The 19,164-nt window shown below is 44.4% G+C and overlaps 1 protein-coding gene across 1 annotated transcript in view; it reads left to right on the top strand.

Moving 5' to 3' along the window:
* col4a3 (collagen, type IV, alpha 3) overlaps nt 1–18,684 on the top strand; it is a 71,022-nt gene extending 52,338 nt beyond the window's left edge. Inside the window, exons 39-52 of the mRNA XM_075472726.1 lie at nt 345–425; nt 525–626; nt 1,228–1,275; nt 1,363–1,548; nt 3,706–3,836; nt 3,970–4,042; nt 5,022–5,093; nt 5,174–5,299; nt 5,405–5,503; nt 6,679–6,900; nt 7,448–7,625; nt 11,277–11,391; nt 11,478–11,650; nt 13,888–18,684. Of these exons, the coding sequence (XP_075328841.1) occupies nt 345–425; nt 525–626; nt 1,228–1,275; nt 1,363–1,548; nt 3,706–3,836; nt 3,970–4,042; nt 5,022–5,093; nt 5,174–5,299; nt 5,405–5,503; nt 6,679–6,900; nt 7,448–7,625; nt 11,277–11,391; nt 11,478–11,650; nt 13,888–13,969 (1,688 nt within the window). The 3' untranslated portion in view covers nt 13,970–18,684. The remainder of the gene's footprint in view (nt 1–344; nt 426–524; nt 627–1,227; nt 1,276–1,362; nt 1,549–3,705; nt 3,837–3,969; nt 4,043–5,021; nt 5,094–5,173; nt 5,300–5,404; nt 5,504–6,678; nt 6,901–7,447; nt 7,626–11,276; nt 11,392–11,477; nt 11,651–13,887) is intronic.
* The last annotated feature ends 480 nt before the right edge of the window (nt 18,685–19,164 follow it).

Genomic DNA, 19,164 nt, shown 5'->3' with positions numbered 1-19,164 from the left:
AAGAGTTCAATTACCCAGGCCAGGATAGACCAATGTGGACCTCACCGTTGTTGGGTTTGTGAGGTTATGACTCGTGTTACTTCTAAACTAAACAAAGTTGATGCTAATCGACCGGTTTGTTGTCCTTTTTCTCCAAATGAGAATCGATAAGGGAACCGACAATGAACCGAATCGTTAAGCAGAATCGAAAATGGATTTGGAATCGTAAAAATCTTATCAATTCCCATCCCTAACGATGATTAAACCCTAGGAGAACACATCCACCACATCATGGCACTTTGTATAGAATTCATGCTTAAACTCTTCTTCCACAAGCTAAATGAAAACCCGACTGTTGGTCTCAGGTCCTCCTGGGTCTGCCGGTGAAAAGGGTTGCGATGGTTCCCCGGGGACAAATGGCTGTCCAGGAAACCCCGGCCTCAAAGGTGCATGAACCAGCTGCGTTATTATTCATTTTAAACATTGACAGCTGTGTTTTCCGCATGTTGTCTCAGAGAATAATTGATTGCATCTGCTATTTACAGGGAATAAGGGGCCTCCTGGAGATCCCGGTCCACTTGGTCCCAAAGGAAACCAGGGACAGGACGGGATACCGGGACCTCCTGGAGAGAAAGGAGTCATGGGAGGTAAGTTGATACAGAATGTGGAGGCGGAAAGCCTAGGAATCCCCCAGTCGGGACTGGAGAGTGTCACTGGGGAGAGGGATGTCTGGGGTTCCCTCCTGGACCTGTTGCCTCCACGACCTGATCATGGATGGATGGATGGATGGATGGATGGATGAATAAATGAAGGGATGGTTGACAGTTTGATTCAATTCAATTCAGTTTTATTTATATAGCGCCAAATACAACAAATGTAATCTCAAGGCACTTAAATAATAAAGTCCAATTCAATCCAATTGGAATTCAATTAATTGTAATCATAATTATTTTCAAAATAATCCAATTCATTCAAATAAAGCCAATTCAAAAACATTTTCCTAGCCAAGGAAACCAACAGATTTCACCGAAACTTGTCTTCAGTCCAATCTCCCGATGTGTGGACTCTAAGTCTTGCTGTGGTTGAACAGTCCATGCCTGTTACATATATATGTCCATGAACACAGTGACCTTTACCCTCTTTACTCCTGGGAAACTCCTGGGGAATCCACGCTTATACTGACCGCCTGCAGCCCTCCTCAGTTTCTCTTCTTTTCTTTGAGGAAGCCTGTTCTTTTTCCTTCTCCAGAGCCTGGAATTGGATGTCTGGGACCAGAAGGAGAGAAAGGTCAACCTGGTGAGTCCTCAGATGTAATTCTTAACGTGTTCAGTGGACTTTAATTAACCATAAAATCATATTTTCTCTCCCGTTTTGTCCTGAAAGGATGTCCAGGTGAGAAGGGTCCCACTGGTACCTGTGGCCCTCCTGGGTCACGTGGATCTCCCGGGGACCCTGGACGCTCCGGTACTCCTGGAGCCCCGGGTACGCCTGGCTCTCCTGGACGGGAGGGAAAGTGTATCGAAGGGCTAAAGGGCCACCGAGGACCACCTGGACTACAAGGACCCAAAGGTGATAAGGCACATATTAGGATAGATAGTTTAGTCAGTCGGACGACTCGTTTATTGTTTGTGTGACTCTGCTCTTGAAGCTTTGAGAGACTCCTAGAAGTCTCTGACAGTTGCAGATTCTATCAGATATCAGATCCGTTTTACTCCCCATGCAGCATGAAAAGAAGAGCACCGCTGTGTCAGAGGTAGGGATGGGAATCGAGAACCGGTTCTTGTTGAGAACCGGTTCCCAGTGTTTCAATTCCTTGGAATCGTTTTGGCGATTTTGCAAACGATTCCCTTATCGATTCCAGTGACGTCATCACGCAACGTTGCGTGGCGAGTCCAGCGCAGTCAGCACTAAACATGGCGCCCAAGCGGTACAAACGCTCGAAAGTTTGGTTACACATCCCTCGGAGTGTTGATAGACTCAGATCTGACTTTCAGCAGCCACATCAAAGCTGTCACCAAGGCAGCTTTTTACCATCTCAGAAACATCAACAGAATTAAAGGTTTCCTCTCCCAAACAGACCAGGAGAAACTCATCCATGCATTCATCTCCAGTAGACTCGATTACTGTAACGCTCTTTTAACTGGACTTCCCAAAAAGAGCATTAAACATCTGCAGCTCATCCAGAACGCTGCTGCTGGAGTTTTAACCCGGACTAAGAGATCTGAACACATCACAGCAGCTTTAAAATCTTTACTCTGGCTTCCAGTCAGTCACAGAATAGATTTTAAAAGCCTGCTGATGGTTTACAATCTGTGATCTGTTCAGAGAATATAAAGCCAGCAGAGCTCTGAGATCCAAGGACTCAGGTCAGCTGGTCCAGTCCAGAGTCCAGACTAAACATGGAGAAGCAGCATTTAGCTGTTATGCTGCAAACAAGTGGAACAAACTGCCAGTGGAGATTAAACTTTCACCAAATGGAGACATTTTTAAATCCAGGTTAAAAACATTTCTGTTCTCATGTGTCTATGCATGAAATATCTTTTAACTTATCTAGACTGTTGCCTGATTTTAAATTCATTTAAATGATTTTACTTGTTTCTCTTTATATTCTTTTATGTATTTTTAATGCTTCTTGCACTCCCTGCTGCAATGCTTTTATTTTATGTAAAGCACTTTGAACTGTTTGTACATGAAATGTGCCATATAAATAAATCTGATTTGATTTGATTTGATTTAAAAAAGACGACAACAGGGCAACTTGCAAAGTGAATATTTCACCAAAGGGAGGAAATACTACCAACATGCAATAACTATGAATGAATGATTAACGTTGGTGAATCTGAACCCAGCAACGTTAGCAACGTTAGCATGTCCTCGGCTAACACTGCAGGTAACTAACTAACAAACACTGCCTATCATGTTAGCACCATTTGCCTGATTGTAAAAGCTGCTGTTAGTAACGGTTAAGGTTAAATGAATGCCTTCTCAGGCATTACATTTAGATGAAATCATGAGAGACAGAGCCTGACTGGCTCAGAGCCAGAGGCTGGTGGTACTACCCCCAGTTCACCTCTACCTCCAGCTTCTCCTTTCACCAGAGCAGGAAGAGTTAAATTACCCAGGCCAGGATAGACCAATGTGGACCTCACCGTTGTTGGGTTTGTGAGGTCATGACTCGTGTTACTTCTAAACCAAACAAAGTTGATGCTAATCGACCGGTTTGTTGTCCTTTTTCTCCAAATGAGAATCGATAAGGGAACCGACAAAGAACCGAATCGTTAAGCAGAATCGAAATTGGAATTGGAATCGTAAAAATCTTATCAATTCCCATCCCTAGTCCGAGGGACTTTCAGGGTACCTCAGTCTATTTACCTTCATGTAAATCTTATCTTACGCCAACGTCAAAAGATGCCTGAAGGAGAAATGGAGGAAAATGGCAGAATTTCAGTGATTGGGAGCATCTCAGCAGTTACCTTTGAACTCTCTTATCTTCATAGATTTGCTGGTTGGTTTGGTTTTGGCAAGTTTAGTTAGTAAAAAACTTGGTTGGGTTTGGGAAAAGTTCATTTAAAACACTCTGATTCATAATGTTTATCAACCACATCAGTTAAATTTGTTGGGCCAAAGACCAAAAACTTGTTTTAAGGTGCCCGTTTGGTGCCCGTCCAGAATGAATTAGATCAAAATAAACCCTCTGAAGCACACCTCACATGTGTCCATCTGTAGGCCCGCCTGGCTTTCAAGGTCCTCCTGGCCCTCCAGGTCCTGGTTTTAAAGGAGATAAAGGATTAAAAGGGAAAATGGGTGACCCAGGACCAACTGGTTGTCCCGGTGACGCAGGTGCACAAGGCAATCCGGTCAGTATCTGACATTTTTACTTGACATCCAGCTAAAAGATTAAAGTAAACTGTGAGATATCATTAAGTCCGTGTTGAATTAAACCGTTGGCTCTTGTCGTTATATTATTACTAAATATTACTTACTTGTTAGGGTGCATGTGGACCCCAGGGCCCCGCGGGATACAAAGGCCTGAGAGGAGAAGACGGTTCCAAAGGAGCAGATGGTAAGAACTGAGATAAAATGATAAAATTTGTGCCTTTAAGTTTGGTATTTTGTTCCAAAATGACAGCAGGTTTGATGTCATCAGGTAGTCTCACTCAGTGGGGTCACATGGCTCTGAAAGGATCAGATTATTGGCTAAATCACAATCAGAATGAGCTGAGCAAGGGTAATTCTCCTTAGATATAAGGCGGTGAATGAATGGGATCAGAGGCACAAAGCGTGCCATACCCCGGTATGATAGGTGGCGCTGTACCCATTCCAGCTGTTGCTAATAGAGCCACTTCCTGTTGACCTCTTCACCACCAACAACAACAACAAACTCAGGCGTTGGAGAAAGATGGAGAACGCAGAGCCAGATGAAGCTACGTCCCTCTACATTTGCTCTGTGATGAGCTGCTTGTTGCACAAACTCGATGCCCAACGGAGCATTCTCCATCGCGTTGTTTGTTTCTTTCTGACGGCGACAACAACAGGAATATCGTCTCCTTTGACTTCCGGGTCACGACCCCGGGAAAACATCTGGAGCATGCGCAGAACGCAAAGTCTGATTCACCACGTGCTTCAGCGTCTACAAGCAGGTTTAGAGTGACTTTCAACCCAGTTATCTCGGGGTCTGAATCCCATCCGATCCAGTTCTTAGTCAGATTAAGGTGTCTACATGCACTTAATAACTCAGTCTGATTGTAATTCAGCCAATAATCTTGGTCCCTTCGTCTCTTGGTCCCTTCGTCTCTTGGTCCCTTCGTCTCTTGGTCCCTTCGTCTCTTGGTCCCTTCGTCTCTTGGTCCCTTCGTCTCTGGGTCCCTTCGTCTCTTGGTCCCTTCGTCTCTTGGTCCCTTTGTCCCTACAAACAGGGCGGTCTCAGTCCGGTTCTCTTTGGTGGTTCCATGATGGTGGAACCAGCTGCTGTCAGAGCAGGAGCGTTCCTCTGAAGACTCGTTTCCTCACATAATACCTTCTCTCCTAACTCACCTAACTAGGTATAAGGGGGGAAGACGGATCACCAGGCAGCCGCGGTGTAAAAGGACCTCCGGGACCACCTGGGAAACAGGGTAAAACTCAGCAATCACACACCTGAATACTGCGAGGTGCTGGATGTGCTACATGTGGTGCTTCATACTGTCCTCTGCAGGAGTAAGGGGGCAGGATGCAACCCGAGATGTGAAGGTGGTGCCTGGAGACAGAGGTCCTCCGGGGCCTCCGGGGATGCAAGGCGAAAGGGGACCTGCTGGGGTCACCGGAGGACCTGGACCCAGAGGTCGGTTGTGTTGAAAAACAGGAAAGATGCTGCTGAAAGACATAAAGGTTTTATAGGAGAGATGAAGATGCTGTTTTCATGAGGTGTTGTGTTTGGTTTCTGCAGGTTTTAAGGGCCAGATGGGGAGAAACGGTGGAAAGGGTCAACCTGGTGGTCCTGGAAGAAAGGGGGAAAAAGGAGACCGAGGAGTAATCGGGGAAGAAGGTACAAAATCTCACCTCATGGGCCTTCCTGTGAACTCTTACAAACACCTTTATTCGTGTGATATTCACAGTAATGATGTTACTGAAAGATTCTGGATCCAGATCCGGATCTTCTTCAGAAGCTTCTCACTTTGTAAGCTGCTTTCCTCGTTTTCGTAACGTTTTCATTCCAATCTGCCCGTAAACTCCTGACATCAAACACACAAACTCACCGCAGGAAACCAGATGATCTGAACCTGAACCTCACGCAGCCCAGAACTCAAGCTGCTCCCCACACAAAAGTATCACAAATCAGTCGGTCCTGATGAACATTTTCCTCTTTAAAGGAAACCCTCTGTAAATCGGTAAAAGCGGGACTTAATATGTTCAGTCAGTTCTAACCTGAGGGGAACCACAGGCCGATGGTACCTGGATGTTCTGTGCCTGCTGGCTGAAAACAACATCAGCTGTTTATGTTTCACTTGTTTTTGATTGGCAGAGCAGAACAGACCAATCAATGCTCTGATCAATATTATTGGCAGATAACTGAATGTGAGTTCTGTCACACTGAAGATAAAGAAAAGCAGGCCTCAGATCTTGATTTTACATTGATCTGTAACCATCAATAAAACCAATAAAACATCTGTAACCATCAATAAAACATCTTTAACCATCAATAAAACATCTGTAACCATCAATAAAACATCTGTAACATCAATAACACATCTGTAACCATCAATAAACATCTGTAACTATCAATAAAACATCTGTAACCATCAATAAAACCAATAAAACATCTGTAACCATCAATAAAACATCTGTAACCATCAATAAAACATCTGTAACATCAATAAAACATCTGTAACCATCAATAAACATCTGTAACATCAATAAAACATCTGTAACCATCAATAAAAATCTGTAACAATAAATTAAACCAATAAAACACCTGTAACCATCAATAAAACATCTGTAACGATAAATAAAACCAATAAAACATCTGTAACGGTAAATAAAACAAATTAAACATCTGTAACATCAATAAAACATCTGTAACGATAAATAAAACCAATAAAACATCTGTAACGGTAAATAAAACAAATAAAACATCTGTAACAAGAAATAAAAACAATAACACATCTGTAACCATCAATAAACGCTGCAGTTGAGCTGAAACTCTAATCTCTGTGCTCGCAGGTCCTGCAGGCTCACCTGGTCTTGTGGGAGTTAAAGGTTCCAAAGGTGTTCGAGGTCCAACAACTGATCCTTCCAGTTTCCCGAGAATAAACGGCTTCCTGTTCACCAAGCACAGCCAGGAGCGCTACGTCCCACAATGCCCTGCAGGATCCTCCCTGATAGACTCCGGATACTCGCTGCTCTTCATCAACGGCAACAACCGAGCTCATGGACAGGACCTGGGTAACCGAACACATCGGTGTCATTAATATTAAACTTTACAGTGTTTAAAAAGGTGCTTCAGGATGATATGAATATATTATATTCAGTTTGTCTTTCCCTCAGTATTTTCTAACGTAAATTTTTTTTTGTTAAATTTAAGAAATAAAAATGTTTTAAAAAACTGCGTTAAATAATTAACGAGTTAACTCGCCCAGCCCTAGTTTAAATATATATATAAATGCTGTTTCCAGTGTCTGTAACTTGGTGACAAAAGGAGACGAACATGAACATTTCCCCCTTGTTCCTCATGTTGCTCATGTTGCTCATGTTGCTGATGTTCCTCATGTTGCTGATGTTGCTCATGTTCCTCATGTTGCTCATGTTGCTCATGTTGCTCATGTTGCTCATGTTGCTCAGTCTTCACCTGACCTTTGACCATCTGTGTTCAGGCCTTCATCTCTAACCCTCTCACTCTCTGCTGTTCACAAACCTTATTGTGTTGTTCTTGCTGCCAAAGTCAGACTCCTCCTCGTCCTTCACAGGTTGTTTATTCTCTGTCTCCCTTCAGGTTCGTTGGGCAGTTGTCTCCCCCGTTTCAGCACCATGCCCTTCCTGTTCTGCAGCCCCTCGGGAAACTGCGAATACGCCGTGCGCAACGACTTCTCGTACTGGCTGTCGGCCGATGAACCGATCCCAGGCGGCACGCCAGTCATCCCGGAGGAGCAGCTGGAGAGTCACATCAGCCGGTAGCTCAGAAACTCGCTATATTTCAGAGTTAGAGACTTTATTGTCTTTATTGAGGTTGCTGGTGCGATACCATCTGGGCTATTTTAGTGGCAGAACACTGACACATTAAGCTGAGCAATGAATAAACAACAGTAGGAAACGGGTTAGGGCATTGATATATGCCAATCTACTGCCCGCCCTATCAACAAACCCTTTAGTTCAGTTAAAGCTGAGAGTCTCCTATCACATATAAACTTTGAATGAGGTCTCTGTGATGTTGTATGGCTGAGTTATGAGGCCTCCAAAACAGGGCAGTTTTGGGCATTTTTGGCTCATTAAGTGCTTTTCAATCAATTTTCCCATTGAATTTTGGGCTTCTGCGAGTCCCAAAATTCATAAGACAGGTCTGCTGTAGACATTTGTCATTTTTATCAAGGTCCTGTTTAAAATACAGCTTTTATGGCATTTTCAAAATGGCCTCGGTAAGTAGCCTGGGAAATCCCATGCTGCTTTGCGCTCGATTTCATTCTCACTGCAAAGTCAGCCTGGAAACCACCGCCCTTATTTTTGCCAGAGTTTGGGAACCAATCACAGAACGGGGGGGCAGCAAGACGATGAGGACGTCTATGGCTACACCGAAGCTTGTAGAGCGTTAATCCAACATGACAGCGGACACAACGTTACCGTTCGATGCAGCCTTAGAAAGTGTTTCGGAGTAGATTCACCCTAGGGTCATTTGAACCGTGACATCCAGCCAAGTAGCCCACCCGAAGTTTTTCCGATATTGGCTGAACATCAGCTGAGTAGTTACTGAGTTATCCCGAATAGCTTAGTACAAGCGCTGACGGACCCTGGCAGTATCTCCAAAATTACCACTCTAAAATCACATGCCATGACACCAAACTTCTACAGTAGTACAAATATGGTCTGTACTCACAAAACGATGCATTTGGAAGTTTGTACATAGTCCAGGAGTTTATTATCATCAACACAAGCCTGAGAGCTTTTCTGCTGCTAAAGCTACGTCGACGTCACTTCTGGGAGATGGGAGCTTCAAAGTAAGATGAGGGTTGATCTACTACTGTAGACAACAAAGCAAGGCTGCTCAGTTTCTCCATTATCAAAATAAATTCACAACTCTACAACATAAAAATTCATGTAGAATATAGCATATAGGCCTACTTTGTTGTCAATTTGAGTAGCTTAGAGCGCAAGTTTACTTTTATTTGACTTTTTTTTCTTCTTCCTCGTCGAATTTCTGTCGTCATCTGGTATAAGTGATACAATTGGCTATGAATCGCGCGCAAAGCAGCATGGGAAGAACCTGACGTCATTTGATAGACATTCGTAGCGCCCAATAAACGGCTCTAGGCATTCGTAAACCACGCCTCAAATACGAGAAAATGCACACCTAGTTCCCAGACCACCATCTCATCGAGATTGTGGATGCGTCAGCCAGGCTACTCGGTAAGTGCTTTTCAATGCATTTTCCCATTGCATTGTGGGTATTTTCAAACTTCCCCTCACTATCAGTTTAAAGGAGAACAGCAGATCAGATTTATTTATTTATTTCTTTTAATATTTTTTGGGGCTTTTTATGCCTTTAATGGACAGGACAGTTGGAGAGAGACAGGAAGCAGGGAGTAGAGAGAGGGGGAAGACATGCAGCACAGGGCCATCCGGTGCGGGACTCGAACCGGGGCCAGCTGCAGCGAGGACTGTAGCCTCTGTACATGGGGCGGCTGCTCAACCCACTACGCCACCGACCGCCCCAGCAGATCAGATTTATAACATGAAGCTGTTATAACAGGGCAGCCATCTTGGCTCTGCCCTCATAAGAAGTCTTAGAACAGAGCAGGCTAACAAGGCGTTGCCCTGGTAACAGGAGCAGGTGTGTGTTAGACAGAGAGCAAACTGACATATGTACACACACTATGGCTTCTTAAAATTGCACTATAATTTTGACTGCACTCGACTGTCTCGAACAAACGGTCGCTGTTCGAAAAGTAAAAGTTGTATCCGAATAATTCTTGAACCGTCAGCGCCCCAAGAGACGGCAGAAGCCAGCGGTGTAGTTTTCATTTGGCTACTATGTGTGGCTCGTTTTTTATGGCAGTTTTAAAATCATTTTTCATCTGAATTTTATGATTGTAGGGCGGAATGTCAGCTGGAGGGCCAACTCTCTGCGCTCAGAGGCAATTTGTGAGGACTCTGTGCGGCAAAGCTCAATGAGTGTGACTTTGTGTGAAAGAGAACAAAAATGCCTACGTTTTGAAGTAAAATTAATCCAGATCGGGCAGATATTTTGGACATGAGAGACATTTGTTCGAGGAATTGGTGCAGTATCGAATTTAGAGTGAGAATCTGAGTGGGAGAGACACCTCCGCTGAGATGTAGTCTTCCTAAAACGTAAACTGCCGTTGTGTCAAAGCTGTATAATGTATCAACAAACCCTTTGGTTCAGTTAAAGCCGAGAGTCTCCTGTCACATATAAACTTTGAATGAGGTCTGGGTTATGCTTTATGGCTCTAAAATAGGCTCGTGAAGTGCTTTTCAATGCATTTTCCCATCCACAATTTTCACACTTTTTCCCATTTTGCCGGAATTCCTTTCGACTAATGAGAGCCAAACGTCATAGCACACCATTCCCGATCGATGCGCACGCAGCGGTGTGCTTTTTATGCCGGTCGGACCATCGCTGCTAGACTAGTAGTGCGCCAAACTTTAGGGCGGAAACGGGAGAATAATAAGAGTCTAGCAACAGAGTAATATGTGTGTCTAATGCCTTCGGCATTGGCACCCGTAATGATAGGTAATGAACATGAAGAGACAGATTATGGTCCGTTTCATGTTTTTATGGCCTGCTGAGAGAAACTGTTTCAGAGTTTGGAGGAGCGGGCTTTCACTGAGCTGTAGCGCCTGTCGGAGGGCAACAGGTCGAACAGATACCCTGACCCAGCACGCTGTGGTACGGTGGCTCCAGAGGATGTTCTCCATCCTGGAAGGATACAAGAAGAGAAGTCTCAGGAAAATCAGTTGCTGCCCTCTTTGCTACTGCCTTGGTGTTCAGTTGGTAGCCTTGGAAGGTGTCACGGTTATTGTAGCAAGCAAAGGAGAACCCAAAAGCACGACAATGAGGCAGGCGATAAGCAAGGGAAAGTCTGTTTATTCAGTCCAAAAAACAGTCCGGGTCATAACCAAACGATATGAGTGAGGCAAAAAAATACGACAAGGGGCAGGCAGGTATCAGGATCCAGGAAAGGCAGAACTAGGTCAGGCAGGACTGGAAAACGCTGGAGAGCTTGGTAAAGAATAATACAAGACAATCTGGCAGGGAACAATTGAAAGTGATGAGTATATATACACTGAGGAACTAATGAGCAAATAGACTGCAGGTGAGGAGGAGGTGGACAGGAAACCTAGGTGAGGGAAATTAGTAAATTGCATGGCAGGATCTGAAATGACAGGAGAGTTAGTGAAGTGACAAATAAAAATAAATAAACTAAGAATTAGTGTAACTACTTTACAGAGAGGGTGTGATCTCCACTCTAGATCTCCTGAAGAGCAGTCTGATGTAGTTCCCTGGGTGTTCCAGGTGGCTCAGTGTGGTCACACAGATGTTCACACGGTGTGTCAGCAGATGTTCCACATGTGTGTTTCATCTATTTCAGGTGTTCTGTGTGCGAGGCCAGAGCCAACGTGATCGCCATCCACAGTCAGACCAGCATCGTTCCAGACTGCCCATCTGAGTGGGAGTCGCTCTGGACTGGATACTCCTTTGTGATGGTGAGCCAGCCAATCAGAATCCCTTTAACGAGTGGCGGGTGAGTTGGGACCCTTATCTTTGACCCTGAAATGCTGTTTTTCTGCAGGAAACAGCCGTAGGGGCAGAGGGGTCGGGGCAACCTCTGGTCTCACCTGGATCCTGTCTGGAGTATTTCAAGAGGATTCCCTTCGTTGAGTGTCTGAGCCGAGGAACGTGCAACTACTTCACCGGCTCCTACAGCTACTGGCTGGCTGCCATCAACACCACCGACATGTTCAGGTAAAACCCACTCCTGTAATGTCCTGTTGAGGAGGAACACCGCCAAGTGTTCAGCGATGGTTTTTAAAGACACTGCGCATTTAGAGAAGAGATTTTGTTGGCAATTGTTACACAGTACAAGTAGGCTAACGTTATGAAAGGCTAACGTTAGCATGAAGCTATGTAGCACTATGAAGTGGTACCTTGAGTCACGAGTGTCCCGACATACGAGTTGTTTTAGTTACGAGACGTTATTCCGTCGATTTTTTTTTATTATTTTTTTTTTTTCTGCTTTGCTTTAATTTGTGAGCAGAAATTTAAGATAGTTGTTATGAAGCTTCAGGAACACCGACGCCAGTTGGCTTGGTGAGTGAATCCGGCCAGCATCCCGCCTCCTACTCTTCACTTCACTTTGTTACCTGACCAAGGAAGCATCTCGTGTTTTGGGCTCGCATTTGTGCAGTTGTTTAGCCAAACTTTCAAAGTCCGTTGGAAAGCAACACCCTGAAAAAATGCAACTGGTCGTGCTGCTGCGCTATATAATGACACAGAAACAGAAACATTCTGAAAGGCAGGATTAACCAAACCTCCTTGGACAGGTTGTGATTAAAGTTTAAAGTGAGGAAAGCGACGAATAAGCCAAACATCAGTGAAGATGATTAAATTTCTTTTTTATTTTGTTATTTTAAAATAAATTTAAGCCGTAACAAAAATAATTGTGGAGGTTTTGGGGGACATGTAAAGGATTAATGGCATTTCCATTAATTCCAATGGTGAATATTGATTTGATATACGAGCTATTTGACTTGTGAGCTCTGAACTTAATGGGGAAACATAGTGATCAGAAGCTTAATCTTTTGGCTATCTACGGCGGGCTCAGGGCAATTATATCTTTTAAAGAGTTTTCAATCAAGCCATGAAGTGCAAAGTTTTTTTCAGGAACTTCGTAGCTTACATTAACTCCTCGGTGATAACTCCGTGATAGTGATTAAATGTTACATTTTGTGATTAAAAATGTGTAAATTATGATACCGTACCTCTATTGTGAGGCTTGGCCTTTTTATATTCAGTCTATGGGCTTAAAAGTTCTGATGCTGGTCTATAAAGCTCTGAATGGTCCAGGACCAGAATGCATCAGTGACCTCCTGACCCAGTATGAACCTTCCAGACCCCTCAGGTCATCTGGATCCGGTCTTCTATCAGTTCCCAGAGTCAGAACCAGACATGGAGAAGCTGCATTCAGCTTCTATGCTCCACATGTCTGGAACAAACTCCCAGAAAGCCTCAGATCAGCTGGAACACTCAGTGTGTTTAAGTCCAGGCTGAAGACACACCTATTTTCAGCTGCGTTTGAATAAAGCTCCAAATCTGAAGCTGGAGTTTCAAAACTTAATCACAATTTAACTCCTGATTTGATCTGATCTTCTTTCTTTCTTTTTTGTTTAAAATTTAAATCCTGCTTTTTATTTCTACTGTTTTAATGTCTCTGTAAAGCACTTTGAATCACCTTGTTGTTGGATTGTGCTGTAAAGATAAACCTGCCTTTCCTTAATGTAGTGCTCATGTGCCCCCCTGGAACACCCCCACATTTAAAATCACTGCTCCCACCCTGGTATCAGGGCATTATAAAAAGTAATCTCATCCTTAAAATGAGTTAAATACAACCTCAGATGAACAACTCGTTTCCAGTTCAGAAGTCAGGAACATCTGCTGTTCCATCCAGCTGCAGTCCTCCAATGCCCAGCAGATGGCAGCCTTTCCTGTTCCTTCTCTGGACAGGTGGACTGATGCACCTGTGTGTGTGTGTGTGTGTGTGTGTGTGTGTGTGTGTGTGTGTGTGTGTGTGTGCACACTTGTTTTTGTTACCATGGAGGGTCCTGTGACAGGGAGCCCACCAACAAAGTGGGGCCCTGTGTCTTCGTGGGGCCCAAAATCCTGGACCCCACATTGGAAACCACTTTAAAGCAGCTTGGGATGCTCTCCCAACATGCCTCGTGCATTTTTTTTTTTTTAACTTGGCCCATTTGGTCGCGGAAAATGTAAATGTAAAATAAAGTTTCAAATCGTGTTTATTGAAAGTGATTTTTAATATCAAGGTTTTTTTGGGGGGAATTTGCCTGATTTTCTTTTTTTTCATAGTTCTAGGACGAATAGAAACCTCACAACTCACTAAACTCATTTCGGTCCTGCAGTGGGAGGTTAACAGGGATGTGTGTGTGTGTGTGTGTGTGTGTGTGTGTGTGTGTGTCGTCCTGCAGCAAACCGAGTCCTTGGATCCTCCGGGAGGACTCTCCTGCTCATAAGATCAGCCGCTGTCGGGTCTGCATGAAGCAGCTGTGAACCTGCTGCTGCTGGAACACGCCATCTCAGGACGCCTTGTTCTGCCTCAGCCTCTGCTGCCATGGAGACGGAGCCAGGATGACAGAGGACCCGTTTAAATCTCTGGATGAGTTCCTCTTTGTTTGTTAGTGACACGGAGCCTGGAAGTTTTCCTCCTTTGTACATCCAAAGAGCTTAAACTGTCAGTCAGAGACTCAGAAACTGAGGAAAACGAAGCTGGGACTGACTGGGATAGACTGGGACTGACTGGCACTGACTGGGATAGACTGGGACTGACTGGCACTGACTGGGATAGACTGGGACTGACTGGGACTGACTGGGACTGACTGGGACTGACTGGCACTGACTGGGATAGACTGGGACTGACTGGGACTGACTGGCACTGACTGGGATAGACTGGGACTGACTGGGATAGACTGGGATAGACTGGGACTTGCAGATTGTGTGTTTTCTCTTTAGATGATTCATATACTGAACGATGAGGCTACGGAAGCCCTGAGGAAAATAAAAAACATGAAACCTCCTTTGCCTGAATCTGACCTGAATAGTTTTATCTCCTGTGTTTATGACCCGAAAAAAGATTTATTTCTTCACCTGGTGAAAAAGATTCAGTCATTTGTTTTTTTTACGGGCTGCCGTCACATTTTCAGCCAAAATGAGGATGTGAAGTGTCACATGAAAATATGACACGTGACCACATGTCAGATGACACATGACCAGATGTCACATGACACATGACCACATATCATATGACACATGACCAGATGTCACATGACACATGACCAGATGTCACATAACACATGACATATGTCACATGACACATGGCCAGATGTCACATGACACATGACCAGATGTCACATGGCCAGATGTCACATGACACATGACCAGATGTCACATGACACATGACCAGATGTCACATGATACATGACCAGATGTCATATAACACATGACATATGTCACATGACACATGACCAGATGTCACATGACACATGACCAGATGTCACATGATACATGACCAGATGTCATATAACACATGACATATGTCACATGACACATGGCCAGATGTCACATGACCAAATGTCACATGACACATGACCAGATGTCACATGACACATGACCAGATGTCACATGTCACATGACAGGATGTCACATGACAGGATGTCACATGACACATGACCAGATGTCACATGACACATGTCACATGACCAGATGTCACGTCACATGACCGAATGTCACAGGAAAATATGACACGTGACCAGATGTCACATGACACGTGACCACATGTCAGATGACACATGACCACATGTCACATGACACGTCACATGTCATATGTCACATGACACATGACCAGATGTCACATGACACATGACCACATGACCAGATGTCACATGACACACGACCAGATATCACATGACATATGTCACATGACACATGGCCAGATGTCACATGACCAGATGTCACATGACACATGACCAGATGTCACATGACCACATGTCACATGACCAGATGTCACATGACCAGATGACACATGACCACATGACATATGTCACATGACACATGGCCAGATGTCACATGACACATGACCAGATGACACATGACCACATGACATATGACACATGACCACATGACCAGATGTCACATGACACATGACCAGATGTCACATGACACATGACCACATGACCAGATGTCACATGACACACGACCAGATATCACATGACCAGATGTCACATGACACATGACCAGATGTCACATGACCACATGTCACATGACCAGATGTCACATGACCAGATGTCACATGACACATGACCAGATGTCACATGACCACATGACATATGTCACATGACACATGACCAGATGTCACATGACCACATGACATATGTCACATGACACATGGCCAGATGTCACATGACACATGACACATGACACATGGCCAGATGTCACATGACATGACACGACACATGACCACGTCACATGTCACATGAGACATGAAACACGACACATGACACATGACCAGATGTCACATAACCAGATGTCATATGACACATGTCACATGACCAGATGTCACATGACTACATGACACATGACCAGATGTCACATGACATATGACCAGATGTCACATGACTACATGACACATAACCAGATGTCACATGACATATGACCAGATGTCACATGACACATGACCAGATGTCACATAACACATGACATATGTCACATGACACATGGCCAGATGTCACATGACACATGACCAGATGTCACATGGCCAGATGTCACATGACACATGACCAGATGTCACATGACACATGACCAGATGTCACATGATACATGACCAGATGTCATATAACACATGACATATGTCACATGACACATGACCAGATGTCACATGACACATGACCAGATGTCACATGATACATGACCAGATGTCATATAACACATGACATATGTCACATGACACATGGCCAGATGTCACATGACCAAATGTCACATGACACATGACCAGATGTCACATGACACATGACCAGATGTCACATGTCACATGACAGGATGTCACATGACACATGACCAGATGTCACATGACACATGTCACATGACCAGATGTCACGTCACATGACCGAATGTCACAGGAAAATATGACACGTGACCAGATGTCACATGACACGTGACCACATGTCAGATGACACATGACCACATGTCACATGACACGTCACATGTCATATGTCACATGACACATGACCAGATGTCACATGACACATGACCACATGACCAGATGTCACATGACACACGACCAGATATCACATGACATATGTCACATGACACATGGCCAGATGTCACATGACCAGATGTCACATGACACATGACCAGATGTCACATGACCACATGTCACATGACCAGATGTCACATGACCAGATGACACATGACCACATGACATATGTCACATGACACATGGCCAGATGTCACATGACACATGACCAGATGACACATGACCACATGACATATGACACATGACCACATGACCAGATGTCACATGACACATGACCAGATGTCACATGGCCAGATGTCACATGACCAGATGTCACATGACACATGACCAGATGTCACATGACACATGACCACATGACCAGATGTCACATGACACACGACCAGATATCACATGACCAGATGTCACATGACCACATGTCACATGACCAGATGTCACATGACCAGATGTCACATGACACATGACCAGATGTCACATGACCACATGACATATGTCACATGACACATGACCAGATGTCACATGACCACATGACATATGTCACATGACACATGGCCAGATGTCACATGACACATGACACATGGCCAGATGTCACATGACATGACACGACACATGACCACGTCACATGTCACATGAGACATGAAACACGACACATGCCACATGACCAGATGTCACATAACCAGATGTCATATGACACATGTCACATGACCAGATGTCACATGACTACATGACACATGACCAGATGTCACATGACATATGACACATGACACATCCAGATGACACATAACACATGTCACATGACCAGATGTCACATGACATATGACTACATGACACATGACACATCCAGATGACACATGACACATGACCAGATGTCACATGACATGACACGTCACATAACCAGATGTCACATGACACAGGACTACATGACCAGATAACACATGACTACATGACACGACACATCCAGATGTTACTTGACACATGACACATGACCACATGTCACATGACACATGACACATCCAGATGTCACATGACACATGACTACATGACACATAACCAGATGTTACATGACACATAACCAGATGTTACATGACACATGACCAGATGTCACATGACCAAACTTCCTCAGTTCCATGTTCAGGGTCTTTGTTCCCTGAACATGCAGCTTCCCAGCATTCCTCATGTACAGCAGAAGTCCAGGTCTGGTGTCTTCACTGCTTTCCGGCAGACCAGCCACACGTCTGACATGTAGAAGAGATGAAACTCTGCCCTCAGGTCATAAACACGGGAGATGAAACAACCTGTAAAATATCTGCTTCTTAATGCTCTATAGTTGTATAGATAACATTTTCTACGCTTCAGTTTGTTCGTGCAGATGTGCTGAACCTTCATTCTGTGTAGTTGCTGCCGCCTGCCTGCAGGGGGCAGCATAAAGAATAATTTCTTTGTTAGTTCGGTCGGGATGCGTCAGTGTGAGCACATTTCCAGCTGCTGATACCGTTGGTGATACAGATGGTAGTTCAGCCGTCTGCCACACGAGGGTGCTGTTGAGTCACCACAGAAGAAGAAGACAGCCTTTCTGCTCTCTGATTGGACAGGAAGTCACATTGTGTTTGTAAAGCTGAGCTATGTTACTGCAGCGATAGTCTGAGGCAGATCAAACTAAAGCAGAAATAAATTAAACATGTTCTAACCATCCAACAGTGTATTTGTAATCGGGTCAGAACATCCCATCTGGGGGTAAACGGACCCACAAACCCATAGGGAGCCCAAATGTACTGAAACAGGTGCTTTAGTTGTACGAGTAGGTTTTTCTTTCATCATACCTGAGTTAATGTATTATAGAATAAAATGTTGTTATAGAGAAGTTTTACTTTCTGTGTGCACGCCGAAGCTTTGGCTCCTGGGTCCAACAGTTCTGCTCTCAGCTGAGATGAATGAAGAATAAAATGTGTGTCCCCAGAAATCCGGCCTGTTGTGTCCTTTTCTGACCTTTAACATGGGGAAAACCCGCCCACAGGGTTTTCCCCATGTTTTTAGTTTAGTGTTTATCATATTTTAGGTTGTCATGTCTTTTTTTCCCTCATTCTAGCTTCACTCAGCCACCTGTTCATTGTCCCCAGCTCCACTCAGTCACCTGTTCATTGTCCCCAGCGGCACTCTGTCACCTGTTCATTATCCCCAGCTGCACTCAGTCACCTGTTAATTGTCCCCAGCTGCACTCTGTCCCCTGTTCATTGTCCCCAGCTGCACTCATTCACATGTTCATTGTTCCCAGCTTCACTCATATCACCTGTTCATTGTCCCCAGCTGCACTCAGTCACCTGTTCATTGTCCCCAGCTGCACTCAGTCACCTGTTCATTGTTCCCAGCTTCACTCATATCACCTGTTCATTGTCCCCAGCTGCACTCATTCACATGTTCATTGTTCCCAGCTTCACTCATA

Source organism: Odontesthes bonariensis, chromosome 9 (assembly GCF_027942865.1).
Source record: "Odontesthes bonariensis isolate fOdoBon6 chromosome 9, fOdoBon6.hap1, whole genome shotgun sequence".
In the NCBI taxonomy this organism is placed as follows: Eukaryota; Metazoa; Chordata; class Actinopteri; order Atheriniformes; family Atherinopsidae; genus Odontesthes; species Odontesthes bonariensis.
Note: the sequence above shows the minus strand (reverse complement) of the source record. Positions and strands in the feature narration are given on the sequence as shown.